The sequence below is a fragment of the Muntiacus reevesi genome, chromosome 2 (assembly GCF_963930625.1).
Source record: "Muntiacus reevesi chromosome 2, mMunRee1.1, whole genome shotgun sequence".
In the NCBI taxonomy this organism is placed as follows: Eukaryota; Metazoa; Chordata; class Mammalia; order Artiodactyla; family Cervidae; genus Muntiacus; species Muntiacus reevesi.
The window spans coordinates 136876005-136895825 of record NC_089250.1 but is presented as its reverse complement, the minus strand read 5'-3'; the positions used below and the strand labels follow the sequence as shown (position 1 = coordinate 136895825).

The 19821-nt window shown below is 34.6% G+C and overlaps 1 protein-coding gene across 4 annotated transcripts in view; it reads right to left on the bottom strand.

Annotated features, from left to right (window-relative positions):
• The window catches only part of EXOC6 (exocyst complex component 6), a 178400-nt gene that overhangs the window by 122326 nt on the left and 36253 nt on the right, over nucleotides 1-19821 (bottom strand). For all 4 annotated transcript variants that reach the window (XM_065922922.1, XM_065922926.1, XM_065922923.1 and 1 more), the window contains exons 2-8: nucleotides 18563-18734; nucleotides 17264-17311; nucleotides 17085-17175; nucleotides 14393-14438; nucleotides 9341-9545; nucleotides 2450-2602; nucleotides 22-90 (exon numbers count right to left, since the gene is read on the bottom strand). In XM_065922922.1, the coding sequence (XP_065778994.1) occupies nucleotides 22-90; nucleotides 2450-2602; nucleotides 9341-9545; nucleotides 14393-14438; nucleotides 17085-17175; nucleotides 17264-17311; nucleotides 18563-18734 (784 nt within the window). The remainder of the gene's footprint in view (nucleotides 1-21; nucleotides 91-2449; nucleotides 2603-9340; nucleotides 9546-14392; nucleotides 14439-17084; nucleotides 17176-17263; nucleotides 17312-18562; nucleotides 18735-19821) is intronic.

Here is a 19821-nt window from a genome sequence, read left to right as displayed (position 1 = left end):
ACGTATACAAAAGATACTTACCAGAACAGAATAAATATGCAAACATTGGTAAACAGGGGAAAAATCAACAAGATCTTGTACAGTTAAGACCTGAAAAAATAAAACAAATTTTTAAGATTATAGGTCAAACTACTAGTCTACTGTTGAATAATATAAAGTTAAAATTAGACAAGAAGATTCACAGATTTCATGTTATAACATGTATCAACTATAAAAAGCATATAATAGAAACACAATGCCTTTTTATTATGTTTTGGCACCTGTTCATACCTTATGCTTTATATATTTATCATCGTTGTTGATCATTTTAGGTTATAGGTCAATAAAGTGGGGAGACTGTATATCTTTAACATGCTTAATAGATTATCAGAAAACTGCTATGGATAACTAGATATATAATTACTGCTTCTGAAAAAGAGAGTGCACAAATGTACGACTTAGTTACAGATGAAGTTCCTTCCCTTATGCATCACTTATCATTATTTCATCAAATTTAAGATATTATCACTATTATCTTATGGAACACTAAAAAAGAAAAAAACACTACCACTTGAAACTTTAATATCAACAATTTTAAGATGAATCCTCATTCTGAGACGTTAATAATATTTTTAAAGTACACTTTAGGGCTTCCCTGGTGGCTCAGTGGTAAAGAATCCGCCTGACAGTGCAGGAGACACAGGTTCGATCCCTGAGCCAGGAAGGCCCCACGTGCCTGGGAGCAATTAAGCCTGAGCTCTGCAACAAGAAAAGCCACCACAGTGAGAAGCCTGTGCATCACAACCAGAGAGCAGCCCCTGCTCTCCGCAACCAGAGGAAAACTCACGCAGCGGTGAAGACCCAGAATGGGTCTTTATAAATAAATAAATAAAATTATTAAAAATAAATAAATATAGTACACTTTACAATGAAAGAAACAGTAATATAAAGTTTCCCAAACTTGTGAAATAAATTTTTTTTAAAGAAACACATTTCTATTCTTACAAATCCTCTGAGTGAACTTAAATTATTTTTATTATAGAGTTACTTATTTGTGAAAATGAAAGAAATAAAATGTAGTAATAATTAAATAGATTTGAAAGAACAGGGAAACAACCAAGTTTCTCTTAGAGTATGGATTTAGGGGAAGGGGAAGATGGCAATGCTTCCAACAGTTGAAAGATACACAAAACAGATTCAGGAAAATTGAGATACAACGACTAGATGGTTCATTTCACCATTCTGAATTTCAAGGGAGAAAAGATAGAGATTCTCTGAATATTGATTAAGAAGAACAAAAAAGCAGATTTTAAAAAGGTTTATTTTATTCCAAGGGACCATTCAGGTCACATTAATTCCACATTAGAAAGACATTAAACCCTTTAAGGCAGTTTATTTGTCTGTATATCAGACATCCACTGTATATGTAAATATATGTATATACATACATACAAATACTAATATACATATATATACATATACACACACACTCATAAATACATACAGACTCACTCATCCTCAAGGCATATAATGCAAATGTACACATTGAACACTCAGTGGTTCCCACAACCACAGAGAAGCCACGGACACATATATTTATATGGTTCCTTTTTAATCAATCAATTAAAGGTTCTTATTACACCCTAACAGTGTTCTTAAAAAAAGAATTTAAAATCTCATTGACAAGGCAAAACTTATAAACAATTGGGAATACTAGACTTCTTATGGTATTAACTAATTCAAAAGAAATTCAACAGAAAAGATAAAAAGTAGGCTCAACAGATGACTTTGTAGAAAGAATAAAAGAATGAATGAATTTGACAAGGAATTAATTTGAACATAGAGAATAAAAGAAAGAAAATATTTAAGGACAATTTCAAGATTTCTAGACTTAATAAAACTTTTTTAAGAAATTAAAAATTTAACTTTAATCATACTAAAATTACTTTGTACTATCTCAGCACCAACCAAAGGAAAAAAAGGGAGGGTATCCAGAATTAGTCTAAATGGCAAGGTTAAGCCATCATGCAATTAAATGTTTGCCACAGGTAATTAAATTATGAGCGATCACTACAAAAAAAATTAAATTTATACTTTTACTGTTAATTATTGCAGAACACCTAGGTTAAACTATCTGTAGCTTACAAATATAATCTATATCTTATTTATGTTATATATAAGACATAATTTATATTTTATTATCTATATCTTATATAGATAATCTATATTTGCCCACTATGCCATCTAACATTTTAGATGATTCTTTTGTTCTAATATCATTACAAAGCGATCTACTTAAGTTCACTTTACACATGGCAAGACTCACAGAGACATTACAACTCAAGCGGAAAAAACCACCCAAAAATAGATGAGGGAGGGAGGAAGAAAAGAAAGGAAAAAGGGAAGAAAAGAAAGGAATGAATGAACAGATAAAAACAAAAAAATAGAAAAAGAAACAAATTCCCATCACCTCCTCTTCATTCTCATCCTCTTCCTCAAATGCATGTTTCAATACAATTTCATTCCTTTCTTCTGAAATTCTATCATTTATATACATAGTCTTTCCAAACTTTACATTATTTTGCTTCTGCAGAGTAACAGTGAAGATTTTCTGCTGCTGTGCCTATTTGGGGAAAAGAAAAGTTCAGATTATTTGAAAAAATATTGTGGTCAAAACTGGTTTAAGAATTTCTTCATACTTTTTCATCTTTTTAATGTCTGGAGGTATAGGTTCTGGAATGATGTCCCATTTTTTATTCATGATTTATTTGTACCCTCCTTTTTTCAAGAGACTTGCAGGGGATTATCAATTTTATTTGAAAAGGTTAAGAACCAATTTTCATCTTTGTTGATCCTCTCTACTGTATTTTGTTTTCTATTATACTGATTTCTTCTCTTGATTATTTCCTTTGACTTTCTTTTTTTCAATTCTATTTTATTATGGTAAGCACATTTAACATGAGATCTACTCTCTTAAATTTTTAAGTGTACATATTCAATGTGTATATCAATAATTTAATATATTATTGCTGATATGTATAATAGTTACAGAAGACCTCTATAACTTGTTCATCTTTTTTTTTTTAATGGGCACACCACGCCTCTTGTGGGATCTCAGTTCCCTGACTGAGATGGATAGAGGCCAGGACCACAGCATTGAAAGCCCAGAGTCCTAACCACTGGACCACCAGGGAATTCCCTAGACCTTGTTCATTTCATTCTGAAACTTTATGTCTGTAGATGAGTAACTCATTTCCCTCGGGCAACCACCATCCCACTCTTTGATTGAATGAATTTGACTCATTTATGTGCATGCATGCTCAGTTGTGTCTGACTCTTTGCAATCCCATGGATTGTAGCCGCCAGGTTCTTCTGTCTATGAAATTTTCCATGCACAATGCTGGAGTGGGTGCCATTTCCTACTCCAGGAGCTCTTCTCAACCCAGGGATCAAACCTGTGGTCTCTTGCATCTCCTGCATTGGCAGGTGGATACTTTACCACTGAGCCACTTAGGAAGCCTCCGATAAACTAGTGATTCAATTATTTTAATGACCTTTGGTTTACAGCACTGTCAAGATTTTATAAAAGAATTACCACTAGTTACTTTTTAAGAGGAATACCAAAGACATAAAAACGGCAGAAAAATTTAAAAGATATGATACCATACTGGAACATACATAAAATGTGCTGCCTTAACCCCAATGGATTATTTGTAGAAAAAAAATGTCTACTAACCTCACGGAAAACTGATATCAAGTTGCAAGCTTATTTTATTCTCCACAGAAAATGTCCACAGTTTATGAACACTTGAAAGGCAGAAACTATTATCCCACAACTGACTCAATTATTGACAAATATGAGTATTTATATAGATTAATTGAGAAACCTTATATTTTCTTTTATGCATTTTAGTGATACTTCACTATCTGAGCCTCATTATCAGAGATTGAAAAAACTATAGCATTAATTCCAGCTTTTTAATCTCACTGTATAATGCCTAATTAATGCTTTGGTAGCTCTGACTGTAAAGAATCCAACTGCAATGCAGGAGACCCAGGTTTGATGCCTGGGTCAGGAAGATCCCCTGGGGAAGGAAATGGTACTTGATGCATATTAGTGGAACATTCCCTCTGTTGAGAGAGGTCAGACTGTAGCTACTCTGTTCCGTAAGCATGCAGACAGTTTACCCACTGCCTCTTTAGGGTGAATTTCCTCTAAGAGCTACACTACTACTATTCAGATCTTTCTACTCCCAGGTAATCAGGCCATGCACATCACAGAAATCTAGCTCTACCCTCACCTAAACCTTGATGCTGGCTCTAGAGGCTTGTGCTTAAGAAAATCATTGTCCCTTCTCACCCATTAACATCATTAACCTATCACTGGGGGAAAAAAAGTCAGAATTCTTTCTCCCTCTGTGCCCGAACTTACTTTGTCTATAATATTCAATTTTTGTAGTAAAAAATTATTAAGTTAGAACATTGCTTCCAAACTCTGGTGGCTCAGACGGTAAAAGCATTTGCCTACAATGCAGAAGCCCGGGTTCAGTCCCTGGGTCAGGAAGATCCCCTGGAGAGGGAAATGGAAACCCACTCCAGCATTCTTGCCAGGAAAATCCCATGGACGGAGGAACCTGGTAGGCTACAGTCCATGGGGTTGCAAAGAGTTGGACACGACTGAGCGACTTCACTTCACTTCACTTCCAAACTCTGCTATGCACAAAACTAACATTTCACACATTATCAATAAATATTTCTTGAAAAAAGGGTTCTATGCTCAAACAAGTTAGATAAATATTACACATTTTATCTCCCTTTCAGGGGATTTACAATCCATAAGAAATATGTTTAACTTTATTTAACCCACGTTTTCGAAACTTATTTGATCATTTAGTCCCATTTTCCCCTAAAGAACACTACTAAAATGTGTATCAGGGAATACAATATGAAAATGTTAACTCAAACTATGAATTTTAGGTATTTAATGACTAGCTAAATATCAACTACTCATAGTGGATTCACCTTTCCCAATTGAACTACAAATGCAAGGCTGTCTTTTTTTTAAAGGCTGTCTTTTACTTTAAAAAAAATTCTCCCTAGAGAAGCTAAAACTCAGCTCTAAATTCCAAACCAAAAAAAAAACTTCTTGTGCAACTCATGCTAGGCAGAGTGCTATTAGTAGGTTTCAGGAAGGTAAAAATAAATAGGATACAGCCCCTCACTTTAAAAACTCACTGTCTAATTAAAAACACAAAGTATGCAGTTCTAATGTCATGTGAAAACTATAGTAGACACACGCACTGAGGAGGAAGTGACCATCTCTTGCTAGTAGTAGTGAGACAGAGGAAAGTACATTTTTCAGAAAAAAGTGATACTTAAGTCAGTTTTAGGGGAGAAAAAGCAGCAATTCATCAGATGGGAAGAATGAAAGAGGCATTCTAGGTAGAAGAAACAACCAGTATGTTAAAAAATTTTTGATATATGTACCTCTATAGCACACAGGAAGAGGGAGTATCTAGAGATGAGGCTTTTGTTTTAGGCTGAGGAATTTGGAATTAGTAAAGGGTAACTGGGAATCACTGAAGAGAAGTGTGGAACAAAGCCAATCCCTTTATACAATAACTCTAAATGAAGTATAATCTTTAAGGGCTTCCCTGGTGGCTCAGTGGTAAAGAATCCACCTGCAATGCAGAAGACACAGGTTCAATTCCTGGGTCAGGAAGATCCCCTGGAGAAGGAAATGGCTACCAACTCCAGTATTTTTACCTGGAAAATTCCATGGACAAAGGAGCCTGGTGGGCTGCAGATTATGGGGTCACCAAGAGTCAGACACCACGGAGCATGCATACATGCATAACCTTTAAAAACTGTGAATCAATATATTGTACAACTGTAACTTATATAACCTTGTATATCAACTATACTTCAATAAAAATTAACAAAAATTCAAAAAATAATTTAAAAAATGAGATATGATTTTTCTCAAAAAATAATAAAAAGCAAAAAAAAGTCTGCTATGGTCCATCTCCAGATAAAAAACAGATAACCACAAATTTTTTAAAAAATGAAACAACTTTAAAAAAATTATTGTATATCCTCATAAGTCCTACATTATTATACATAGTTTTCATTTTTCTTAAGGTAAATCAATTCTGGTAAAGAATTTTCAAAATCAATAAAATCAAAACATCCTCAAAGTAAAACAATCTATTCAGTTCAGTCACTCAGTTGTGTCCGACTCTTTGCCACCCCATGGACTGCAGCACGCCAGGTCTCCACGTAGACTATTATGTTATGCAAAGCTTAAACAATAGGTAGAAATGGAGATTATCTGGTTTATAGACAATCCGTCAGAAATTAAAATAGGAAAAAAATTCAAATACTGAATTTTAATTTCCTCTTCTGTGGTAATAGTCTGATACAGGTATATTTCTTTAATCAGAAAAATAAACTCCCCCATCATAAAATGGCCAAAAGACCAAAATACACATATCTCCAAAGACATCAGATGATCAACAGGCACATGAAAAGATGCTCAACATCACTAATTATTAGAAAAATGCAAATCAAAATGAAATTCAGTGAGGCATCACCTCATACCAGTCAGGATGGCCATCATTAAAAAGTTTACAAACAATAAATGCTGGAGAGGGTGTAAAGACAAGAGATCCTTCTTATACTTCTGGTGGGAATGTAAACTAGTGCATTGAAAAAAGGGTAGACGTTCCTTAAAAACTAAAAATAGAGTTGCCATATGATCCAGAAATCCCACTGCTGTGCCATACCCAGAGAAAGCTCTAATTTGAAAAGATACATGCACCCCAATATTCACAGCAGCATTACTTACAACAGCCAAGACACAGAAGCAACCTAAATATTCATCAACAGATGGATGAATAAAGAAGATATGGTGTGTATATATATATATAATGTATATATACATTATATATCTATGTATATATATATACATATAATGTATACATATATACATAATGTATATATATATATAATGGAATTCTACTCAGCCATAAAAAGAATGAAATAATGCCATTTGCAGCAAAAATGATGGACTTAGAAATTATCATACTAAGTGAAGTAAGAAAAAGAGAAATACCATACATCATTTCTATGTGGAATCTAAAATATGATACAAATGAATTTACTTACAAAACAGAAATAGACTCACAGACATAGAAAACAAAGTTAGGGTTAGCAAAGAGGAAAGGTGGTAGGCGAGGGATAAATTAAGAGTTTGGGATTAGCAGATACAGACTACTATTTATAATACAGATAAACAACAGGATTCTTCTGTTTAGCACAGGGGAACTATATTCAATATCCTATAAGTTCCATTATGGAAAGTTTCCATAATAGAAAAAAACATTAAAAAATACACAAAAGAATATATAAAGGTATAACTGAATCACTTTGCTGTAAACCAAAAACACACACAACACTGCAAGTCAACTACACTTCAATTTTTAAAAAAAGAAAATAAAAGTTTCTCTAAAGCAGTCTATAATACTTAAGAAAACATCAGGAGTTAGAAAGCAAGATGAACATAATTTTATTTCTATGACATTACAACTATTAGAAGGTTTTAACAGCTACAGAAATTGTAATTCAATTAAAATAATTTTAAAACTTTTTACTATTGAAAATTTCAAATACAAAGTAAACAGATTAATATAACGAACTCTTAAGTTCACATCACCTATCTTCAACAATTTATATTTATACATCCTTTCATTTATGCCTTTACCCACTCACTCCACAAACATTCCAAGTACTGCTTACAATTCTTTTGAGGTAAGACTTATATACATTGAAATATATAGATCTTAACTATACAATTTTGACAAGTGGATACACTTTTTCATGGTATAGAACATTTCCATCTCCCCAGAAAGTTCCCTTGTGTGCCTTCCCAGGCAATCTCCCCACTCAAGAGGCAATCACTGCTTTGACCTTTTTTTAACCTTAAATTAGCTTTGCCTGTCTTAGAATTGGACACAAATAGGTGGCACTAGTGGTAAAAAACCCTCCTGCCAATGCAGGAGACACAAGACACATGGGTTCTATCCCTGGGTCAGGAAGATCTCCTGGAGGAAGGCACGGCAACCCATTCCAGTATTCTTGCCTAGAGAATGTCATGGACAGAGGAGCCAGGCAGGCTAAAGTCCACGAGGTCGCAGAGAGTCTACCTAACACAACTGAAGTGACTTAGCACACACGCACAGATATGTGTCTGCTGCTCTGTGTCCAGCTTCTGTAGCTCAGCATAGTGTCTGAGAGATTCGTATATGCTGTTCTATATATCAGAAGTTCACTCCTTCTTACTGCTAAGTAATACTCTATGATTTCAGCACAACTCGGGTACCCATTCTCTTTTTGATCTCCATTTGGGTTATTTCCAGTTTTTGGCTAGTTGTGAACAAAGCTGCTATGAGAGTCCTGAGGATGATGTATTTTCATTTCTCATTAGTAAATACCTTGGAGAAGAACTGTTGACTAAAAAGGTAGGGACACTAATTTTACAACTGCCAAATCTTTCCCCATTGTTTGTCATTTTGTTGTTAAGCTACAGGAGTTAATTTAAAGATAACACTTTCAATAAGCTTTAAAAAGAGAGCAACTTGCAACCTTAGCATACAAGGGCTCCCACTTGCCTCTGTGGTTGCCACTTTTTAACTAATTTTATACTAAATTTGACTGCTGATAAAAGTTAATATAATACTATATACATGAAGAAGACTGATAAGAGATCAGGTAGTAAGTCAACTTAGATCAACTTTACTTAAAAAAGGAATAACTGCCAACCAAAAAAGAAATGCCAATGAAATTCACTCCAAGCAAGCATAAAGAATGCTAAGTAAAAAATAACACACTCCCCCAGGTGACTCACTGGTAAAGAATTAGCCTGCTAATGCAGGAAACCTGAGTTTGATTCCTGGGTTGGGAAGACCTCTTGGAAAAGGAAGTGGCAAGCCACTCCAGTATATGTGCTGGGATAATCCCATGGACAGAGGAGCATGGTAGGCTATAGTCCATGGGGTCATAAGAGGCTTGGACATGACTTAGCGACTAAACAAAGTAAAGGATAAAATTGAAACAAGCATTTTATGTAAGTAAAAAAAAAAGTAAACTTTGGATATATTCTATAACCTAGATTATTAAAAAAAGTAAACTTCGGATATATTCTATAACCTAGATTATTAAATACCATTAAATTAAAATTTTCCTTTTAAAAAATGTATATATCTCCATAACTGAGTTACTTTGTTGTACAGCAGAGGTTGACACAACATTGTAAATCAATTATATTTCAGTAAGTAAATAAAATTCTCCTCTGTATTCTCACCTGTTTCATTGCTGTTTCACCTATTTTGTCAGAATGTTTTCGAATGCTTTCCAGAAAGTCTTTGAGATCAGACATGGAGATTTCTTTAATATCTTCACGGAGTTTAGGAAGATTTTCTATCATTAGCTGACAAAACCGGTACTGACTAACCCGGGGAAAATACACATTCTCTAATTGTTCCATAGTTTTTAGAGCTGAATAATACCTGTGAGAAGTTAAAAAAAACACTCTGTAAAAGTTCTTATATTTATTTTACAAGTAAGTCCAAATAATCATTCCAACACTTCCATCAAAAAGGATACTGTTATAGCTAAGGTAAATAAAATTAACATTTACTTCTATATATTAATGACAAACTATAAACCATATGAAAAAGCTGCAGGAGGGAAATTCACTAACAAACAATTCTTTACTTCATTTCATCTAAATCTACAACATCACAAGCATTATCATAGTCATAATACACATATCATATTAAATTATATCATATACATACATTAAATATATATATGGATAATAGTTCCAAATTTTTAATTAAATTATTTGATATATGATTTCATGATATCTCTCTCATCCACATCTCCTACCATCAAAAAAGTACATAGTACAGACTTAAATCAAATTAAAGTAAAATACATTGAAGGAAATTGGAGGTATCACCTCACACTGTCAGAATGACCATCATCAACAATTCTACAAACAATAAATGCTATAGAGGGTGTGGATAAACGGGGACCTTCCTACATTGTTGGTGGGTTTGTAAACTGGTACAGACACTATGGAGAACAGTACAGAGGTTCCTTTAAAAACTAAAAAGAGAGTTACCATATGATCCTACAATCCCACTCCTGGGCATATATCCAGAGAAAACCATAACTTGAAAAGACACATGCACCCCAGTGTTCACGGTGGCACTACTCACAACAGCCAAGACGTGAAAGCAACCTAAATACTCATCAACAGAGGAATGGATAAAGAAAGTGTGGTACATATATAAAATGGAATATTACTCAGCTATTAAAAGGATGAAATATGCCATTTGTAGCAACATGGATGGACCCAGAATGTGTCACACTGAGTCAAGTATGTCAGACAGAGAAAAGAAATATTGAAGGACATCCCTTATATGTGGAATCTAAAAAGAAAGGATACAAATGAACTTATTTACAAAATAGAACAGATTATCCACAGACTTAGATAACAAACTTACAGTTGCCAGGGGAGAAGGGTGGGGGTAAGGGATAGTTAGGGAGTTTGGGATTGACATGTATACACTGCTATATTTAAAATGGATAGGCAACAAGGTTCTACTATATATAGCACAGGGAACTCTGCTCAACCTTTATAAGGCAGGATGAATGGGGGTGGGGAGTTTGGGGGAGAATGGATACATGTGTACATATGGTTAAGTCCCTTTGCTGAAACTATCATACCACTGTTTAATCTGCTGGATTCCAAATGGCAAATAGATGGGGAAACAGTGACGGACTTTATTTTCCTGGGTTCCAAAATCATTGCAGACCGTGACTGCAGCCATGAAATTAAAAGACACTTGCTCCTTGGAAGAAAAGCTATGACAAACCTAGACAGCATATTAAAAAGTAGAAACACTGCCAACATAGGTCCGTCTAGTCAAAGCTATGGTTTTTCCAGTAGTCGTGTATGGATGTGAGAGTTGGACCAGAAAGAAAGCTGAGAGCCAAAGAATCGATGCTTTTGAACTGTGGTGTTGGAGAAGACTCTTGAGAGTCCCTTGGACTGCAAGGAGACCAAACCATTCAATCCTAAAGAAAATCAATCCTGAATATTCATTGGAAGGACTGATACTGAAGTTGAAGCTCCAATACTTTGGCCATCTGATGCGAAGAACTGACTCATTAGAAAAGCCCCCGATGCTGTGAAAGATTGAAGGTAGGAGAAGGGGATGACAGAGGATGAGATGGCTGGATGGCATCACCGATTTTGAGGGACATGAGTTTGAACAAGCTCTGGGAGTTGATGATGGACAGTGAAGCCTGGCAAGCTGCAGCCCTTGGGGTTGCAAAGAGTTAAACATGACTGAGCGGCTGAACTGAACTGAACTGATACCCCAATATAAAATTAAAGCTTTAAAAAAAAAAAGCATCAGAGATGTTACACTAGAGCTTAAGATTTGAGATTAATTTGGGAGTCATCCAAATATAAATCCAGATATTTTTTCAACAAATGTGAAGCGACAGTAACTAATAAAAAACAATTTTCTTTTTTATATCTTGCAAGTCAAACCAAATACAACTGTGTGCTAGCTCGATTCTGTAGGTCACTTAATTTGCAATCTCCAGTTGATCAGTAGGAATAACATCTGCCTGTACTCAGTATTTCATTATCCCATGTGGACACCTATACTTACAAAAACATATGGCAGCGCACCATAAGCCCCAAAAAAGAGAAGTAGGGACTAAATATCTAGTGAGATGGCAGACCGAATACATGTTTTCTGCTTTACTCCTTTTTGTAATACCAATAAAAAGATAATGAAGAGATTTTTTTAAAAAAGCGTAACCCCAGACAGATGAAGAGAAAAGGAAAAGAGTATAATGAAATTTTAGAATCTGGAAAGTTGAAGGACAAGTGGTAAAAAAAAAAACTCAGCAGACCTGAGAAAATGAATTCTAACTCAACAGGGGAAAACCAAGAATAACCAAGAATAATTTATCTACAGAAACTCCAAAAAGTATAGGAAGTGGCAGGAATCTCACTATTTACGGAGGTAGAAGTGTCCAATAGGAGGGCTATTGTAAGGAATAGCCCTTACAAAACCCCCAAAGGAGGGCTAAAGTAAAGGAACACTGGTTAAAATGTGTTTAAGAAGCAGACCCTATATTCTCTTCCTAACAAGCATCTAAACAACTGCCTTTTTCCATCTTGGCAAAATGCTAAACGGAGCAAACCAAATAATTTCTAAAATGGGGGACACTACTCAAGGTTGAAGGCAATAATATGTTGTTGTTTAGTCTCTTAAGTCTTGTCTGACTCTTTTGCAACCTCATGGACTGTAGCCCACCAGGTTCCTCTGTACACTGGATTTCCCAGGCAAGAATACGGGAGAGGGTCACCATTTCCTTCTCCAGGGGATCGCCTTGACCCAGGGATTGAACCTGTGTCTCCTGCAATGCAGATTCTCTACCACTGAGCCACCTGGGAAAAGGATTAGTTGAGCCCATATATAGCAAATCCCTCTTCTCCAACTCACATCTCAGAATACCAGAAGTCAAATCTTTACCCTCCAGAGAAGAGACAGGAAAACTCTCCTCTAGAAAATCTAACCAGTCCCAGAAGAAACAACTCCAGATTCTAACATCACAAACTCCCCAACTAAAAGGGCCCACTTGGATAACCTTACAGTGAAACTCACAATAAATCAGTCCCACCCATATACCCAGGGATTCCAATCAGTTTTTTTATGTCCACTGCACTAAGCTCAGCTGTAAAGAACTTGCCTGCAATGCAGGAGACTCAGGAGTTGCAGGTTCGATCCCTGGGTCAGGAAGATCCCCTGGAGGAGGAAATGGCAACCCACTCAAGTATTCTTGCCTAGAAAATCCCATGGACACAGAAGCCTGGCAGGCTGCAGTCTATAGGATCGCACAGAGTTGGACATGATTGAGTACTCACACACACCATGCACTAAATATGAGCACTCACCAGGGAATCACCAGACATCTACTTATTAGCTGCAAAGAGAAAAACATACCTTTTCTTAAGCCATCCCCTTAAGCAAATGATCAAATTTAGGATAATCTAGAGATAATCTGATAGCATATGACTTCTGCTGTCATACACAATATCATTTATGTTGTACTCTTACTGAAAACATTTAATCCAAATCTAAACATGAGAAAATAAACAAATCCAAAATGCCCTGGTCTAAAACTAATCTGAACTCTTTCATGAAAAACAAAGCAAAGTGGAAAGACCGTTCTAGATTACAGGGACAAAAAATACATAGAAGACATTTGGGGGACAACTGGGGAATTTAATGTAATTATTAGATTATAAAATATCTGAAGAAATACATAATGCCCCAAGCTTGAAAACAGTGAAGCAATAGAAAATTTAGTTATTTAAAGACATAAATGTAAACACTAAAATAATTTCTTAAAAAAGGTAAAAGTTTTCGACCCTAGGAAGAAGGACTAGTGAATGGCAAGAAGGGAAGGTGATGTCTGGTCTTTCTTTTTTTGCAACAAACACACAGAACTATTAACTATTATTTAAAATAGGAGGATGTATAACTTTGATAGATAATACACAATATATTAATAACATATACATAAAATAAAAGACTCAGAATAGTTTGTGGGTCATGTATTAGGAAGGAATAAAATCATTCTACTAATTAGAACCAATTGATAAAGTCCAATAAAAGTCAATGCAAAGCATTACACAAAGTAGTACATATACAAATCTCTTGAGTATATATTTGCATATAATGTGCTGTGATAATTAAGTAGCTATTAATAAATAAGAAGTGATTATTTCCCTGTTTCAAGCATGTCTGATTCTAATTTTTCTACACAATTTAAAATTGTTCATCTTTAGAACATTTTAAACATAATTATATCTAATGCTCCTATGTGATCCATAAACTACTTTAAATTATCTTTCATCTGTCATGTATTCATGTGTATTATAAAACAGAACATGAACTACACAGTCTAGATTGTCAACATGTAACTAACTACCCACACTTTGCTTTCACAAAATACACACTTAACCTTTGACTGTATGCAACATTAACATATTAAGTTAATCAATATTTTTTCATTCTTGTTCAGTTGTCTATTTGTCTTTCATCAATATTATCAATCTTTGATACGTAAGGGCAAGGATCCAAAAATAAACGGCTAAGGATTGCTGTACTGAAAGACCCTGATGGGCAAATTGCATTAACAAAGAACAGTTAAACATAGAAAGCAAAACTTCAAATGACTCACTATAATTTACAGTAATTTTATTTATGCTTTCAGTAATAGGAAAAAACCTCTTATTAAAAACAGGAAAGTAACTCACCTTTTTGTACTCATCTGTTCTTTTAGCTTACTGTACATTTCTAGCACTGCATTAAAAAAAGAAAACTTATTTTAGCTTTCTAAATAAAAAAATTTTGAAAGATGAAAATAAAGCAGGGAAGAGCATATTGTAAATTCAGTAATTTTCTCTGTACTTCGATTTAGGCTTATATTTTCAAATAAAATTTTACACTTCAAGTAAATGAAAGCATTTTAATATCTGCATATATTGAACACTCTATTACATAAATTAATACATTATATCAAACTGGCAACATTTGCATAGGCTGACACCTAAAACTGAGACATCAACAATTATCCTAATCAAAAACTTACTAATATTTCTTGCTGCAGTGAAAGGAGAAGTGTAGTCTTAGTTACTTGAGAAAGAAAGTTGAGCAATAGTGAGATTAACTGATTTTGATTCAATATACTAAATAAATAAGGTAACTGTACTATAGCTCATGAAACAAAATTTTACACCAAATTCACAGAGAAAGAAAAATCTCAAAAGTTTACAGCAGAGAGTAAATTATAATAAAGGCATAAAGAAACATAACAAAGTATTTTTGTTTATCATTTCCATCAAAGGCTCAGAAAGTAATTATTCAATAAAATTGTTATAAGCTTCAGCAAGAAGACACACTGCCACCAAAAAGGTTTCAATGCAACTATGTAGATTACCACTCATCCTTAGTAGAATTTCGAAGTATAAAGCAGGTGAATTACTGTTAGATCATTAAGTTGGCTCACATTTTCCGACAAGAGAGATAGACACATTTTTTTCCAGATTTTTTACACTCTTATGGCTACTCCCTAGGGGGTTTCAAGTTCACAAAAGATATTGTTTAATTGTCTGAAAAACCATAAAAACTGCAGTGGTGGCTATAATGAACCAGCCCTAACTCTGCAGACCCCATGTATAGCTCTATCAAAGTCCCTTTATTGCAATGCAATATATCTCACATTTTTCCATCCAAAGCATCAGAGTGAACACACAACTTAGGAAAGAGCCTAAAACTGCTGCTACAACTATAAACTTGCTTTGAAGTCTCCTGTTTTATCTCAACAATTCATGTAAATTTCACATCTATGTTATTTCCGTATTGTTTTCACATAAAAATGATACTTTCTCAAAAATAACTAACGATACCACCAGGAAAACTCATTGTTTACCCTGTGACTTCTTATATCCTCTTATACCCCTCTTAATCTAAGGAGGAAGTTAGGCAATTATACAGTAAAGGCTTATTTGTCTTTATTCACATTAAACTGTAGGATCCTTCAGAGCTGGGACTACATCATTTTCAACTTTATATTTCTAATATCTACCATGATGCCTGACACAGAAAAGTATGTATGAGTGAATAATTAGATAGAAGGATGGATGGAGGGAAAGAGATGGTTCTGGATGTGGCTATTAAGAACACAATGTTTACATGAACTCAGATTTCCTGTTCAGCCTTGAGAGCAAAGACAGTAGCAGTAAAAAAACTCTTAACTTCTACTTCCCTTTATTTCTCTATTTCAAACAGCTCATTAGGGTTAAATAAGCTGAATTTACTCTTCCTCATTCCATGAGAACCCAGTTTTTTTAGACTTACTACTTACAGTTCAAGGACAAAGCACTCAAACTTAAGAGGCTGTGTTCATGACTATTTCAGTGTATATGATGGTGGCAAAGAGGTATTATTAAGCATTATTATAAGGAACTAAGTTTCCAACCTTAAAATCTAGCACAATAAGTAGACATTTTATTTACTCAAAGTTAATGTGCACATATCCCTGGTCCGTCAGAAATTAAGATGAGGCGAACTTCAGCGACCATTAAAAAAACTTTATTCTTACAAGTCAGCCAATATTTTTTCCTTAGCTAATACAATATGCTAACAGATTATGTAACTTGTAGTCTAAGCTAAATTTACAATATGTGAATATTATACAAAGCACCTTATTCTATGTCCCTGGATATGGAGGTTCAGTTTCCTTCCTTACAAAAAAAAGTTAAAAAATAGGACACTGAGATGGATTTAGCTTACTATATTAAGAAAAAGAAGTCATATACCTGTTTCCATTTTTTGAAACAAGGTATATCCAGGTAAAGAAAATACTGGCTAGTTTATTCAGAATTTATTTGAAATGTCCCAGTCCTAACAGAGAGACCAGAAAACTCAGAAACCTAGTAATTCAGTCTTCCCAAAACACAGGAGGAAAGGCAAGACTGAAAAAGGGAGAATATCTGGCAATTCTGTATGTTACCTTAATAGCAAAATGAAATTGCACGCAAAAACCAACTGCTTAAGTGACAAAAAGAAAACAATGGAAAACTAGAGGTTTAAAAAAGTAGGCAAATTAGGAAAATGAAAGAAAATGGAATCAAAAGACACCCTCCATGGGAAAGTATTCTGGGGGGAAAAAGGAGGGGTTGGGGAGGGACAAAGGGCAAACTAGGCTGAAAGGGAATGGAAAGGTAGAGGTTGTTCTAGGAGACTGATGTGATAGACCATCAAATAGGGGCCTTGTAATAAGGAAAAAGATGAAAATTTAGGGAATAAAGTAGATAGGAAAGAAAACCATGGGCAGTGGGGGAACAATCACCAAGTAATCTATAATTCCTATAATGAATAATGATTAAACACCATTAAATTACAATTTCACCAAGCTGAATGTTACATTACAGATGTTTAACTCACCTGGAAGGCATAACTGTAATTTTTCTACTACAGTTGTAATATTCCTCTGCTGAATTCTACATCGAATAATATCTTCTGTTTGGACTATGACCTTAAAGAGAAGAAATGCACATATTTAAAATGAACAGTTAAATTGCATCCACATATTGAATACACACAAAAATAAATCATTTTCTCACCTCCTTTCCAGCATCTTGAAATCTTCGGTTGGTATCAGTAACTTGCACCTTAAAAATAATTTCACCTTAGTTAGACAAATATGCATAAAACTGCCCTGATGTAACTGCTCACCCTTGTAATCAGATCATGCTTCATGAGAAACTTAGAACAAAGAAATGCAAATTCAAATTAACTCTACAGCTTGAACTTGAACTTTTGATTGAAAAGGGCTTTTGTTAACTTCAATTACTTATGACAGTTCTTTTTAACAGATTCTGTGGCAAACTTCTCAAATTTAATCTAGATTTTTGAACTTTACTTGCTTCTCTAAGTCTGTCAAACAATTCAAATCACTGACCCAATTGACCACTGGTCCCTTTTTGATAACTTCAATGAGGTCTATGTGCCATTCATTGTCTGTAGGAAATGGTGATTGCATTTTATGGTAATTAAACATTCATACTTTGCTGAATGCAAACACTGGGTGGTTGATTAACATCAAACACGGAAATCTCAATCCACAGCAACATTTTAATGCTGCAGGTGCAGGCAAAGCTCAACCTCAAATTTTCCCACATATTAAGTGACTCATTAGGTCATCATAGTAAGGAAGCACATTCTGGTTTATTAAAAATCTCATTAATTTCTGAACAAAGATGCTCAGTGACCTCATTGATGCCGTATTTGGTCTCTTGTTATCTGAATATCCTTTATATAATGGTTTTCTAATCATAACCTTTGGTGAACCAGGGTCGTTCTGTCTGCTAAGCTCTCTAAATGTAAAGAAGGATAAATAGGACAATTCTTATAACTAAATATTTTATATTCTGACAGAACAAATCCAGGTCTTATTTCATAAGTAACGTTTTAACTGTGTGGCAGAAAATGTAGACCAACTTGCTTTAAGAAAATTACACACTGCTATTAAGCAAAGAAAAAAAAGTTTCACTATTATTAAATAATTTTGAAAACATACTTATCCTAAGTTTTTATAAGTTTTCAGAAAATAGTTTTTTATCAAAAAATTGTACTAATTGTCACTTGAGAACTCTAAAACTCCAAATGAGGTCTTTCACTGTGCAAATGTTTTTAGTTCATTTTTTGAAAGGAAAGAAATCCTGTTAAGTCAATGCATTACCAAAAAAAAAAAAAAAGAGAGAGAAATAACTACTGTCATCAGCATGACAACTGTATTCCCAAATATGTACACTAATCTACTTCTTAAAAACAGTACATTTAATAGTAATTTGTAAATATGCACTATAAATATGTAAGTGATTTGACAGCAAAAGTAAATAGAATTTTAACATATTTCTTACCTTAAGTTTCTCTGCATCAGTCCTTACTTTAAGGAGTTCTGTTATAGCATCTACAAAACCCTGGTGATGAAAATTACACATCTTTTCAATTTCCTTGTCATGATTACGGATACAAGCATCTAACTTTTCCATAAACTTCTTGTGTGCATTTGGTTGGTCATCATACACAGACCTGTACAGACACAAAAAGAAAGCTATCATTAGAGCTGATATTTTAAAATAAAATCTCTGAACAAACAAACTAGGTTGTTGGTAATAACATCAGTACAAACAGTTTGGATGAAAAATACTTAATTCCTTTTGAACATGTTAGTATTTAAAGAGCCACAAGTCCTCTAGATACATCACTAAGTATCTGGAATTAAAGGTCTGAGACTTAAGAGATGAGCCTTCAACACACTAGTGCTCAAAAAAGAATCACTAACTGAATGATTAAGGAATGAATAAACAAACTTCTGATTTCTACAGCATTTATTATGTGTCAGGACATATTCTGAGTGCTTTATATATTAACTCTTTAATCCTCACAACAAGCCTATAACACAGATACTGTTATTACCCTCACTAACTTACAGATAAGTTACAGATTATGCAAATTGTCATAAATTCCACAACTAGCAAGTGACAGCTAGTTGCTAGTTGTGGAATGAGCACGAATATGGGATCTGAATCCTTGAAACTGGCTCCAGAGTTCATATTCTTTTTTTTTTTTTTTCTATTTTTTGGCCATGCCTCCTGACTTGTGGGCTTCCCTGATAGCTCAGTTGGTAAAGAATCTGCCTGCAATGCAGCAGACCTCTGTTCGATTCCTGGGTCGTGAAGGTCCCCTGGAGAAGGGATAGGCTACCCACTCCAGTATCGCTGGGCTTTCCTTGTGGTTCAGCTGGTAAAATATCTGCCTGCAATGCAGGAGACCTGGGTTCAATCCCTGGGTTGGAAAGATACCCTGGAGAAGGGAAAGGCTACCCACTTCAGTATTCTAACCTGGAGAATTCCATGGACTAGCCATGGGGTCGCAAAAAGTCAGACACGACTGAGTGACTTTCACATGACTTGTGGGATCTTAGCTCTCCAACCAGGGATCAAACTGGTGTACCCTGCCATGGAAGTATGGTGTTTTAACCACTAGACCACCAGGGAAGTCTCCAGAGTCCATACTCTTAAGTACAAGGCCATATTGCAGGCACCACAATGTTCTCTAAACACTACGTTTACACTCCTACTGTATCTCAGGTCCTGCAGTCTCCACACCAAGGGAC